Source organism: Oryx dammah, unplaced genomic scaffold, assembly GCF_014754425.2.
Source record: "Oryx dammah isolate SB20612 unplaced genomic scaffold, SCBI_Odam_1.1 HiC_scaffold_28, whole genome shotgun sequence".
Lineage (NCBI taxonomy): Eukaryota > Metazoa > Chordata > Mammalia > Artiodactyla > Bovidae > Oryx > Oryx dammah.
In genome coordinates this window covers 99,213,565-99,226,637 of record NW_024070212.1, presented here as the reverse complement: position 1 = coordinate 99,226,637, position 13,073 = coordinate 99,213,565, and the positions used below count along the sequence as shown (strand labels likewise).

General features: G+C 55.0%; 1 protein-coding gene and 1 long non-coding RNA gene across 9 annotated transcripts in view; one reads left to right on the top strand and one right to left on the bottom strand.

Annotated features, from left to right (window-relative positions):
* Positions 1–13,008, top strand: part of RNF220 (ring finger protein 220) — a 262,276-nt gene extending 249,268 nt beyond the window's left edge. For 5 of the 8 annotated variants that reach the window (XM_040231303.1, XM_040231299.1, XM_040231302.1 and 2 more), the window contains 7 exons: positions 5,913–6,009; positions 6,215–6,301; positions 6,433–6,488; positions 6,604–6,682; positions 10,952–11,060; positions 11,207–11,281; positions 12,037–13,008. In XM_040231303.1, the coding sequence (XP_040087237.1) occupies positions 5,913–6,009; positions 6,215–6,301; positions 6,433–6,488; positions 6,604–6,682; positions 10,952–11,060; positions 11,207–11,281; positions 12,037–12,108 (575 nt within the window). In that variant the 3' untranslated portion in view covers positions 12,109–13,008. The other 3 variants (XM_040231304.1, XM_040231305.1, XM_040231301.1) reach the window with 2 other exon arrangements.
* On the bottom strand, positions 2,708–5,913 carry LOC120856260. The gene is made up of 2 exons (XR_005719415.1): positions 5,840–5,913; positions 2,708–3,060 (listed from the first exon to the last, which is right to left on the bottom strand). It is a non-coding gene; the product is annotated as an uncharacterized LOC120856260 (long non-coding RNA).
* Positions 13,009–13,073: the final 65 nt, after the last annotated feature.

Genomic DNA, 13,073 nt, shown 5'->3' with positions numbered 1-13,073 from the left:
GTGGAGCAGATGAGTTCCTTCAAAAGTAGTGTGCCGCGGAGCCAGTGAACAAGCAGGAATTTTTGGTGGGATACTTGACTGAGGAGAATGGGCGTTGGAGATGGGACCTGTGGTTACTGAGACCCAGAGAGCTCAGGCCTGGGAGGGCTTGGAATTGGTATTGTAGGACCAAATGAAGGATCAGACAGAACAGGTAAGGACTGGGATAGGTCCAGGTAGACGTGGATCTTCAAGAGCCTAAAAGAAGAGATAATGAAAGGTTTCAAGAGAGTAGTTTGAAAGAAACGTTTGTTTAGGAAACATGGTGGCCTTCTCAGTTCTAGGGGACACCCTGGGCTGTGTGCGTGAGGTGTGGGTTGTCCTGTCTGAACCTTGGGTTTGCTAGCCTGCTAGTGCTATTTTTGCCCACTCAGTTATAATTGCATAAAGGGTGGCGCACAGACCTTAGTGCTTCACCAACATTTCCCTAAAAGAGTTCAGCATCGGGGGGAAAAAGACACTCTTCAGGCACCCCATGCCAGCCCTAGGCAGAGCAAGGGGCCTCTAGGTTGGGCCACAGTGGGAACCAATTATACAACCCCTGGGGACAAACCCGTGCCTGCCTGTAGTCAAAGAAGGTGTGTGACAAATGAGCCCGGCTTTCCTCATTGCCTGTCTCCAACTCCTGGTCTCGGACAAGAGACCTGTGATGGGAGCCTTGATCCTTCCCCTGTCTTGTTTGCCAGTGAATGTTCACTTAGCTGGATTAGGGAGCCTAGAGCTCATTATCTCTGGGATGGACAGGCTGGAGAAAGGACATGGAACAGTTGGCTTCAGATGACGTGACAGTGATGTAATGGGCCTTTGGGTGACAAGGTGGAGGGATTTCCCAGGAGGCAACAGCAAGTGGAAGGTGCTGCAGCTCAGTCTTTCAGCCCTGGAAGGAACTGCGTCCCTAGAATCCAGCATTGAGCCCCTTTGAATCAAACAGGTGGAAGGGTAGAGACAGGGACGCTACTAAGAGAACCCACTGTCCAGGCCTCTGCCCTGCCCCGATCTTTGCCTAGGGACTGCATCTTACTTGAGTTCTTGCCTTGAATTTAGACTGGCTCCATGTGGCCTGGAATGAGATACCATGGAGAGAAAAGGTGGGGCAGCTGTGGCGCAGATCTGTTAACTGGCTGTTGCTTGGTAAAACTTCAGTGCCAGATTGTGGGTCAAGGGGTTGAGAGGTGTTGTGAGTCAGGGCCTGGAGAAATTGGCCTGGCCTTAGCTGTTGCCTCCTTCTGCATGTTGATTTCCAAAAGATGGGAGCCCCAGATTCTCAAAATGTCCCCCAGGGCAACCCTGCTGCCTGGTATAGCCAGTGACAGGTGCTAGAACAGCCAACTGCTGGAGGCAGTCTTGGAACGGAGTGTGTCCAGGCTGCCGCTTTCTACCTCCTTACCACCCTGAGTTAGAACTTGTTTGGTGGGAGGAGCAAGGAGGGGTGGCAAGGAGCAGGGCACCTTCTGTCCCCTGTGGCAACTGACGGGGATTTAATCGCCTTTTGGAAACACAATTGTTAAGCCAGGACAGAGGGAGTACAGGCAGAAGGAGCAAGTATCAATGGTTTTAAACGGCGTCTGTCTCTCTGCGCCTCTCCTGACGTGAGGCAATGAAACGCGTTATCGAGGAGGCCCGGAAAGTGGCTAAGTGCGTTTGACACACGCCAACTCCCTGCCTCCACACTGGATAATTGCATTGTCAACTGTTCAGCGAGGTGGCAGGTGACACTGCAGGCCGATTGATTGTCCCGCATCGCAGCTCCCCAGACTGTCAGCTCCCCAATCGATGGCGTTTACACAAGACACCGTAACTGCATCTGTAACTAATTCCAGTGTAAAACTCTCCGGAAGCTGCTGCTGCGCACCCCCCGTCTCCCCTCCTTTGGAGAGCACGGGCCTCTGGAGGCCCCAGGACGCCTTTCTCCCTGGGCTTTGGTTTTGTTGGGAACAGCAGGTGAGGAAATCGATGGCTCCTTTTTTGTGGTTTCGAGTTCCAGGACGTTACTGCCCCTAGTCAGTGGGCATCTCCAGTTTCACAATCGATCAGTTGATCAATTGATCAAATTAACGCTGATTTTTTTTTTTCTTTCTCTCTTTGTGATGACCCAAGAAGAAATGAGTTTATGAGAGATGGGACATTTTTATAAAATTTAGGCTTTGCTTATCATTTATGCACTTAACCCTCTCCCTCTCTATTGCTAAGTATCCACTTGGAGGGAAGAGGTTTTTTTTGAACTGCCCGCCCTCCCTAGACCAGGCCCCCACTGCTGAGCATCACTGATCATCAGGGTTAGTCTGCCTGTGGAGAGCACCCAGCCCTTCATGGGTCTGAGCCACAACAAGGGGACTCCCCAGTGACTGAAGCGTGCTCTGGGTCATCTTGCAGGGTCTGAAGGCAGTCCCTGCCCTGGATAGGAGCAGCCAGAGTGGCAGCTTGCCTATTACTCTGGAGCTTCACAGAACAGGAGCCAGAGGCTTGGGAAGGCATTCTCTGTGCCATCTTGCTTCTGAGTACTGGCTTGGGATATTCCAGCAGCTGAGAACATAAAATGACTGTGGAGCCTTCTCAAAGTATGTGTGGGAGGGGGGCAAGCTGGCGGGGGCCCTGTCTGCATAAAATGGCTTTATGGCTGTTTCTTTTTATTATGATTCTGCCAGAAGTCAGCAAGTGACATTTCATTAAGAAAATAAAGTTTAATGTGCTGGGAAGGAGGTTGGAGTTGGCTGGGGCAGCACAGGAGTGAAATTGGCAGTGGCAGCCTGTTCTGAACACCTGAGGGGTAGGGAGAGGCTCCCAACATCTGTCTGCTGGAGGAGGGGGTCAGCATCAGAATCAGCTGCTCTGACCAAAGGCAGGCCTTTTCCTTGGCAAACAAGATATGTCGTGCTCTCCATCCTATTAGCGTGGTCGGCGAAGGAGATTGTTGCCCACCTGAGAGATGGGGTCTGAGAAGTGAGGTTGTGGCCAGAGAGGTTTCTACAGGCCACCAGCTGATCAGGCCTGGGCCTGCCTCTGGCACAGGGCTCCCAGCACCTAACGGAACAGCACCATCAGCATTTAGCCATCACTGCTCAGGGGTGTTATGTGGCACCTGTGGTGGGCTTGGCCAGCTCTGTGCTGAGTAACACTTAGATCACAGACTTAGGCTTTTAATCTGATGAGCAACAGTGACAGTACATGGTAATACATGTGAATTTGGAGTTGTACAGAAGCCTGGGTGGACACCACGGAAGGGGCCCCTCTGTAGAAATGTCTAGGGAAGTCTCATCTGTACTCACCACCTTGAGCGCAGGAATCAGATTGGGAAACAACGTCCTCAGTGTCAGGCCAGGTGGAGGATGAGTTCAGTGAAGTTTGAGAGAATGTTGAAGCAAGTTCATTCAGGACGTATTTAAAGAGCAACTATTATGTGCAGGCACCATGAATGGAAGGCATGATTGAGAAGAGTCAGACTTGGAGAATGAGCAGGAATGTGTTCCATAGACAAAGAGGGAGACGTTTCTAGGCAGAGATAACAGGAAGTACAAAGGCCTAAAGTGAAAGTGAAGTGAAGTCTGTCAGTCGTGTCCGACTCTTTGTGACCCTGTGGACTGTAGCCCACCAGGCTCCTCTGCCCATGGGATTCTCCAGGCAAGAATACTGGAGTGGGTTGCCATTTCCTTCTCCAGGGGATCTTCCCAACCCAGGGATTGAACCCGGGTCTCCTGCATTGCAGACAGACGCTTTACCGTCTGAGCCACCAGGGAAGCCCAGGGGCATGAGAAAACACACAGGCCCTGGGAACCAAAATAGCTGTGTTCCACCAGACTACAGAGACCTGGTCCAGGCCTGGCAGGCAACGAGACTGCAGAGATAAAGACTTCTGGCCACTGGGCTGCTTTACGTGTGGAGAAGCCTGGACTTTTCCTGGCAGTTTGGGAGTGCCCCATCTTCTCAGGTTTGCCATGGGAGCCACTCTGGGCTGAGGAGTGGTGCTAGGATTCTCGGCTTTGCTTCTCATGCACCCACCAGGCAGGGCTGGGCAGGGTCTAGCCAAGCCGAAGATGTGAGGCTGACTGCTGAGCTGCATGCACTTGGGCGGCGGGGGGCGGGGGGCTTGGCAGGGCTCGAGGGGTGCAGGCTCTAAGTGAACCTGATGGCTACATTCTGATTGATGGCGGAGTTTGTCTCCCAAACTGTCAGGGTTTATAGAGGTGCCACTCACCCACAAGGTGGGAATTGCTTGTCAGGACACTTGGCTGTGAATAGGAGACAGAGCTGTAACTTGGTGTTTTCTCAGCTTAATGGCCCCGCTGCTGACCCGCCTGCTGCCTTGAGTTTGTTTGTGCCTCAGTGTAGAGGGCAGATGAGGACTGGCGGGCAGGGGTGAAGCAGGGCAGTACCTGTAAGCTCTCTGTTTCCCTGGTGCTGCTTACTTCTGGGATGGGTGGGCCCGTTGTGAGACCAGAAACCAGAGGTGTAGGATAGAAAAGGATCAGGAAGAAAGTGCTTTTGAAACAGGCTTGAAAGATGGAGAACATTCCAGATGGAGAGAGAGCATGAGCCAGACAGACAGGTGACATTGGAGGTGGAGTAAGTCTGTCTGTGTATGTGGGACTTAGGGAGCGAAATGAGAGAAGGTGAAGAAGTGGGGGCATCCAGAGCGTAGCAAGTCTGGCTTAAGAGTAGGAATTGGTCGCAGGCACAGTGAGGAGCCGCAGGCAGTGCTGGAGCAGGGGAAAGAAGGGTCAGGACTCTGTGGCGACAGGACGAAGCTTGGCAACCTACTACAAGCCTGTTGCCTTCGTGAATGTGTAAGACCCTGAAAGTGGGAAGAATGGACAAGAAATTTCTGAGATCATTGGGCAGAACTCCGAGCTGCTTTGCATTGATTCCACTCACCCCAGATCCCATCGCTTTCAGTCCTTTTTGTCCCCAGCAGGGCTACTCCACTGGCTCATGTGATGTGGTCCGAGATCAGAACCACTGGGAGAAGGCAGGGGCAGGGAGGGAGAAGCTGCTTTGTGGTCCCTGGCCCTGGGCTATCAGGAAGGGTGGTTCTGGGAGTCAGAACATAAAGCAGGTGAGTGGGCCTGGGGCAGCTTCAGCAACTCAGCCCCTTGCATCACCACCACCCCTCCCACCCCTGGCCAAGAGTCTGCCTGTTGCTGTGCCAGATACACCTTGGTGGGGTCAGCTGCCTGCCCCGCCCTTGGCCCTGCCTCTGCCCAGCTGGGTTGCCTCCAGGGACTGCTCTGAGAAGCAGGTGTGCATGCCTGTCCTCCCTCGGCTGTCCCTTTTTAATCCCTTTATAACTGCACTTGTCCAGGAATCTGGGCTGAGTGAGGTGGGGATGAATAATTAATGTCAGGCGCTTCAGACACCAAATATTTGAACAGCTGCCTGGTGTTTTTGCTGGCAAGGACCTGCCAGCCAAAATCAGGACATTGGCTGAGGGTTCCGCTGTGGCTCTTGACAGGCCTTTGCCAGCCTGCTCTCCCCTCTGGTAGACTTGCCGGGCTGGACAGTGGGACACGGGATGCCCAGGTCCTGGGTTGGGGTTGTAGACCTGTCTGTCCTCTTCCCACTCTTCTTAGATGTGGAATATAGGTGGACAGCAGGCCTAGACTAGGTGTCTCCTGAGGACTTGACGTAATGTACGAATGGGCTGCTTTATGAGCAGAAATCATGGAGCGGCAGGCAGTGGAGGAAAGGCTGAGGTATGCAGAGTGAAAAAGAACTGTAATGTCAGAATCAAGAGCACCCAAGCGCGCTCTATTCCCCAAGCCCAAGTTTCTGCTGGGCCTTACCTAGCCCCAAACCTGACCCCTACCTTAGGGAAGAGAAGGGGGATCCTTGGCCTTGTCTTGCTGGCCCCTGCCCTCCTCACACCCTGCTTCCCACAGGCTCTGGCTTCGTCATGTGCAGCGGCAAAGAGAATCCGGACAGTGACGCTGACTTGGATGTGGATGGGGATGACACTCTGGAGTATGGGAAGCCACAGTATCCTTGGGGCCCTGCGGGACAAGGCGGGACTGGTGGGACAGGCCAGAGGGAATAAGAAAAGTCACAGGCACCTCCAGTCACTCATCCACACCAAAACTCCCAGGGTCAGTGTCTCAGCTTGGGCCAGGGGCAGCCCTCCTGGGGATTCAACCCTCACGGCCCACCACAAACTAGGATCCATTGTCCTTGACCACCTTGCCAGATACACGGAGGCCGACGTCATCCCCTGCACAGGCGAGGAGCCTGGCGAAGCCAAGGAGAGAGAGGCACTGCGGGGCGCAGTCCTAAAGCAAGTGTGGGCACAGGCTTGGGCGGGTGGGAGAAAGGGAAGGGAGGCCCTGAGGCGAGCGTCCACCCGGTGCCCGCCCTCAGGGCTGTCCCTTCGGGGCTCACTTTGTCCTTCCTCTTTCCTTCCTCTAGTGGTGGCCCTCCCAGCACACGCATCACACCTGAGTTCTCTAAATGGGCCAGTGATGGTAAGTCCTGACCCAGGTTAGCAGGGGCAGAGGTGGGTGGCGATGGATTCAAGCCCAACCCCTCACCTGTGCTGCCCATCTGGCCAGAGTGTGAGTCCCCTCTCTGTCCCAGCAGAGATGCCATCCACCAGCAACGGTGAGAGCAGCAAACAGGAGGCCATGCAGAAGACCTGCAAGAATAGCGACATTGAGAAGTGAGTGGCCAGCAGGGAGACCGACTCCAGGGACCGCAGCTTGGTGGGAGGGAGGGGGCCCTTCGCTAACAGGAAGGCCTGCTGCCCTGGCACACAGCCGGCAGTGGGGCCCAGCTGGTGCTGAGCGTGACTCTCTGAATTGATCACTAGGCCACGGCCCCGGGAGCCTTGGTGGAGGGAGGAGCAGGCGGCCTGCCTGCCTGCCTGCTGCAGAGGCCTCCGCCCCGGGAATGTGATGTATGGCCGCCCAACCCAGCCGGCACACTTGATTCATCTCCAGTTTCTGTTTCTTAATCGGGAGCTAAATTGGTTTCATTTTTCTTGTCCCGGGTGGCGCTTGCAGTGTGGGTTTTAGGCAGGAGTATTGGGTCTCATCACTCTGGTAGGAGTTTTCAGCCCACGCTCTCTGGCAGGGGCAAAGGAGATCCGTTAGCACTTCCCCCAAGGTTGGGCCATCCCTGGCCTGGATCCCCAGAAGCCACCAGGACTCGAAAGCAGCAGCACACCTTACTGCCTTTCCAGTAGCCCAGGCGGGCCAGTTCTGGCCCCAGGAGGTGGCACTGTCCAGTTCTGGCTGCCTGGAGCTGCTGCCGCTGTTGGCCATTGCCTAATTCCTCACACCTGCCCCTCCCTCCTCTGAAGGGTAGGTTGCCCGGGGTTAAAAGGCAGCCTCTTCATTCCAGGGCCAGTGTTCCATCTTGCCTCCTGCCAGGAGAGTGGATTGCAGGCCAGTGCAGGGCCGGGTCGGCGGCCCAGGGTCACCTCCCATTTGTTTCCCTCCATTTTGTGTTGTCATAAATTCATTCCAGCCCGTTGTGGTTGATCAGTTTATCTCGGCCAGGGCCGCGAGTGCTGCTGGCATGATGTATGGGCCGCGGCGCAGGGCCCGGCTGCCCATGAATCACCGCAGCTGCTCCGTGTCAGCGCCGGAGCGGGCCGCACGGGTTCGGTGCAACCAGCTTGGGGGGAGAGGAATGACGTATGGATGTTTATTTAATAATTCTCTTCTACTCCAGCTGAGCGGGGCGGGCGGGGCTGTAAGGGGCACCCACCCTCATCTGGAGGGGCTGCTCATAAATCAGAAAGACAAGATCATTAATCAGGGATGGCGCCGGAGGGGGAGGTGGGGGCCAGAGCCAGTGGCCATCCAGTGGTCCTACCCCACTGAGGGCTGGGGAAGCTGGGCTTTCTGTCCCACCTGTGTGAGCATGAGCACCCGTGGGCAGGGCCCTCGGGGATGAGTTGGGGGCCAGTTCAGTCATGTGCAGAGATCTCTGATGGGTCTGGCCCTTCAGTCCCCATGACGTCTCTCCCAGACACGTTATGGGTTCCCATCCTGGATCTTTTTCACATCCAGGGGAAGGAGAAACACAGGATGCATGGCTTCTTCCAAGAAATTCTCCACCCCATGCCTTCAAGGGGCTCTGGAATAGCTCACAGCCTCCCTGGATCGGGGGTCTGGAGGATTGGGTGTTTCACTAGAGCAAAGAGTAAAGGCCAGTTATGTGCTGAGCAGATCCACCATGGGGATGGAGTGGCCTTGGAGATGGGAGTGGGAAATGGCTCTTCTGGACCTCATGGCTTTTGCCTTCCTAGCTCTAGCTCATTCTCTGGTTTAGGGTTTTCGAGTTAGTTTTCTACTCTGGGGTAAGCTGCCCCCAGTTCCAGGCCTTGGTTTCCCAATCATTGAAGTAACCACACAGGATAAGCCTGGTCCTTGGGAGAGGAAGGAAGTATAGCTACCCATCCTTGTCTCCCTGCCAGGAACATACCAGCAATCTAGATGTGGGTGGCACATACCGCATTGGGCAGACTGCCAGGGGGAAGACTCAGCTGTGCGAGTGCGTGTGAGGAAGGAGAGTGTGGCAAAGGCTTTCCAGAGCTGGAAAGCCAAAGGGATGCTCCCAGGAAATCCACCAGTGCCAAAAGGAGTTGTAGTCAGAGCCTTCCTCAGGTTGCTTGGAAAGAGGCAAGGCAGAGAGAGCCATGGACTGCTGGAGTGATGGATCTGGAGTGTCTCTGATACAGAGACACAGCCATCAGGGCGACGCATTCTGTGTCACTGCTGGTGCCCCTTTAAGAGAGAACGGTCAGAGATCAGAGTTTGCCGCTGCCCATTAAGTGTTTCCCACCATCCTCACATGCCCCGTTACACCTACGCCCAGCAGGGTCAGACTGCCTGGAAGCTTTCAGGCTTTCTCGGCCTGCTGCCCCCTTGGCTGGCAAGACAGACCACCCCCTAGGAGATGGTCCTAGCCCACATACCGCCCTTGAGACTCTACCTCAGCTGACAGTACACCTTCTAAACCTCAGCTCTTACCCTCTACAGACCTCCTCCAATATCCTCAAGTACTTCCTGTAAGTCGAGTGTAAGATAAACTTCCCTTTCTGATTGTGGCATCTGGGGTCGTCTTGGACACTGGGTTCCCAATGTAGCAACCTTCTGCTTGTCCACAAGTGAGCCTTCCAGCCAGATGGGGCCAGGGGCCCTTGGCCTTGGTTCCCACTGTTTTCTCATCCTGGAGGCCTATCTCCTGGTTGTAGCCAGTTTAGAGTAATGGCTATTCACGCTGTTACTGGTTGATTCCAGAATCAGTCTGCCGGGGTTTGAATCCCATCTCCCCCGCTCTGCGTGAACCTTGGGTAGGCTACTTAAGTTTCTGTGCTTTTGTTGTCTTTGTAGAGTTGTGTCCGACTCTGCAGCTGACGGACTCTAGCATGCCAGACTCCTGTCCTGCACTGTCTCCCAGACCGTGTCCATTGAGGCAGTGATGCTATCTGACAGTCTTTGCCTCCCCCTTCTCCTTTTGCTTTAGTCTTTCCCAGCATCAGGGTCTTTTCCAGTGTTCCTTCATATATAAAATGGGAGTGTTAGGATCTCCCCATGGGGTTTTTGTGAGGTGTAAATAAGATAATTTTTAATCCCTCGGTAAAATTCCTGGCATTTAGTAAGTGTTTAATAAATTTTAGCTCTTTTATTTGTATTATGTCATTATTCCCTGAAGCTCATCTCCAGTACCATCTTTTCTACTCCTCCAGGAAACATTCCTCCCCCTCTAAGCTCCTCCGGGTTCTTTTGACTTGTTTTAGGAGTGGTGGGAAAGATCACTCCTTAGAATTGTCCGAGCTGTTCCCTGTTCAGTTTCGCAGCTCAGAGAGTTCAGGAAGTTGCAGGGCTTGTGCAGGGATTGGACAACAGGTGAGGACCACCAGGACATCTGACATGCCTAGGAAGAAACAGCTAGGAGCCGTTGATGTAGGCTAGACCTCCAGCCCAGGGACCTAGATTATGTGGGCCTCCTCAGATCGCCATCTCTCACTCTCCCTGGGGGTTAGACCAGCTGTTTCTTCAGCAGTTGTTTACTCATACTCCCATGCCTGGAGTGGGGCTGATGTCCAGAGTCAGTATTAGTGGAGTGATCATCTTGCCCTCGGGGAAGTGAGTCTGGCAGAGGAGACAGGCATTTGCAGTTGTACTGCTGTAGTGAAGTCCAGCACAGGGGCTGGAAGAGCACAAAAGGGGCAGCCCCACCAGTGGTACTGGCCGAGGCTTGGAGAAGGTTTCTGGGAGGAGGTGGGAACTAGGCCTGAATGATGAGATGGAACTAGAGAGTTAGGAGGTGGGGTGACCCAGAAGCAGCAGAAAGTACTTGAGAAGTCAATGAGTGAAAAATGCTGGGGTGTGTGGAAGAACTCCGGCATTGGACGTGGATGGAACACAAGGCATGTGGTAGGGTGCTGAGGCACATGGCTGGTGGGGGCAGGCCAAGGAGGCCCTCGTAAGCTTGTAGGAGTTTGCTAGAGCTTTACTTTGAGGTAGACGCTAAAATGTTGGAAATGTCAGTAGAAGTGGTCGGGCTTGCAGAATCATAGGTGCCAGAAGAATGGAGGCAGAGGGGGCATTCGGGTTGGTGTAATGCACAGAGTCATGAGCACCTGAACTACAGGTGGCAGCGTGAAAGGAGTGGAGATGCCAAAGATGTGAGGAGCTGGATGTCAGGGGTGACTGGGAAGGAGTAGTTTCGTGAATGGTTCCCAGGTGTCTGGTTTAGAAATTCACCAGGATGGAGGTGCCAGGAGCAAGGCGGGTGAGGGGCGCAGGTCTGGAATGTGGAGTTTGTGGATCTAGGATGTGAGTGGGATCGGGGAGCAGGGAGGTCTAAGAGACATGGGTACATGTGGTTCTGGAATCCAAGGAAGGTGTGGGCTGGAGGTTCAAATTAGAGATGCCAGCCTGCTGCCTGCGCAACTGTGCCATCCTCCTTACAGAATCACCGAAGATTCAGCTGTGACCACATTTGAGGCCCTGAAGGCTCGGGTCAGGGAACTTGAACGGCAGCTATCTCGTGGGGACCGTTACAAATGCCTCATCTGCATGGTGAGAGGAAGGGAACCTCGCATGTCCCTGCTTGGGCCTCAGTGCTCCCTGGGGGTTGGAGAGGGTCTCTGCCCAGTGAACTGGGCCCTTCAGAGGATGGGACGCCTCAGAGTGACCCTTCCCTTCTCTGCCGGTCTTCTCCTTAGGACTCATACTCGATGCCCCTGACGTCCATCCAGTGTTGGCATGTGCACTGTGAGGAGTGCTGGCTGCGGACCCTGGTGAAGTGGTCTGGGGGTTGGGAGTGGGTAGCCTTTCCGGTTACTGCCCAGATGTCCATGCTAATGCTTGAGCCTGCCTTGGGGGGGAGGAAGAGCAAGGAGCGGGCAGAGCAGAAGCACAGACCACAGCTTGAATCCAGGATATTCATCCCCAAGCTCATGAGCCTCTCCCCTCCCCCACACCCGGTTTATCTAGTTCTCCCCAGCCATGGGGTCTCTGCTCCATTCCCCAGCCCCCACCCTGGAGGGCCCCCGTGTTACACATAGCAGTGAGATCCCCGGTCAGGAGGAGGCTGGGTGTGGGTAAGCAGGACCAGGGCCTCAGCCCCTCCCCCTCCCATTACTAAGCTCCTTCTGCTCCTGCCCCTGTTCTTCGCTCAGGAGCAGCCATTAAAATGTCGCCCGGAGACAGCAATAAAAGGCCCGGACGTGGGCTCTGTGTCCTGATCAAAGGCCGCGTGTAATCTCGTTAGGGCCGCGGCAGCCACAGCTGGACCCAGCCTTGTTCTCATTACCGGGGCTCCCGCTGCGGGCCTAGCCAGGCGGTTTGATCCTGGCATCCCCCCAACACAGGAGCGTGCCTGCCTGCTCACAGAGGCTGCCCAGGCCTCCCCAGCCCTCGTGGACAGGACCAGTCCAAAGTCCCGGCACACATTGGGTGCAGGGAGACATGGCTGCAGGCCCGGGTGCACGCGATCAAATGTGTGGGCCGGGGTTTAACCAGAGGGCCCCGCCCCACCCCATTCTCCCCGCAGGGCGCCAAGAAGCTCTGCCCCCAGTGCAACACCATCACAGCGCCCGGAGACCTGCGGAGAATCTACTTGTGAGCCGGCCACCCCAAGCAGGCCTTGCCTCCAGCGCCACGCCTGCCCCACCTGCGACGAGACGCCCCCTTGTACATACTTGCACACAGATTCCCCATGTACATACATGCACACACATGAACACGCACACACACAGGACTCTGGAGCCAGAATGGAGGCTGAGGCCCAGGCCCTGCCTGCTGGCTCCCACCAAGATTGGGGGCCATACCTGTTCCGGGTTCTGTTCCCAGGGTGGGGCAGGGAGGTGGGGGTGGGGGGAGTATTGTCAAGCAGGGCTCCTGAGATCCAGCCCCCAAACGGACAGACATGCAAACACCAGACTGAAGCACATGTAATATAGACCGTGTATGTTTACAATGTTGTGTATAAATGGGACAGCTCCCCGCCCTTCGCCCCTTCCCCTTCCCCTGGTTGTATGATTTTCTTCTTTTGTTAAGAAGGCCTGGAGGCAGCGCCTCCTTGAGGGCTGGCTGGGGGCTCGGCCCATCCGCCTCGGGGTGCCTGCCTCACTCCTCCCGGTCCCTCCCCTCTCCCATGTGCTCGCTGTTCAGTGGTGTATATTTCTTCTCCCAGACGTGGGGCGTGTGCCCCAAGGGACGTGATCCTCTCCTTAGTCTTAGCTCCTGGGGCTCTTGGTAAGGAGTTGGGGGAGGGGGGAGGCACAGGCGTGGGAACCGAGCTGAAGCAGGGGCTGAGACTGGGCTGGACAAGGGTGCTTCTGGCTCCCCAGCCTTCCGCAGAGAACGTTTCCTGGGATTAGAGCTGCTCTTCCCGGGAAAAGTGTGGTCTCCCCTGCCCTGTGGGCCCCATGGTGTGATGCTGTGTCTGTATATTCTATAAAAAGGTACTTGTCCTTTCCCTTTGTAAACTACATTTGACATGGATTAAACCAGTATAAACAGCTGCTGTCTCTGCGCATGTACAGGGAGGGGAAGATGATGAGGTGGTAGGAACAGAGGCAGTTAAGG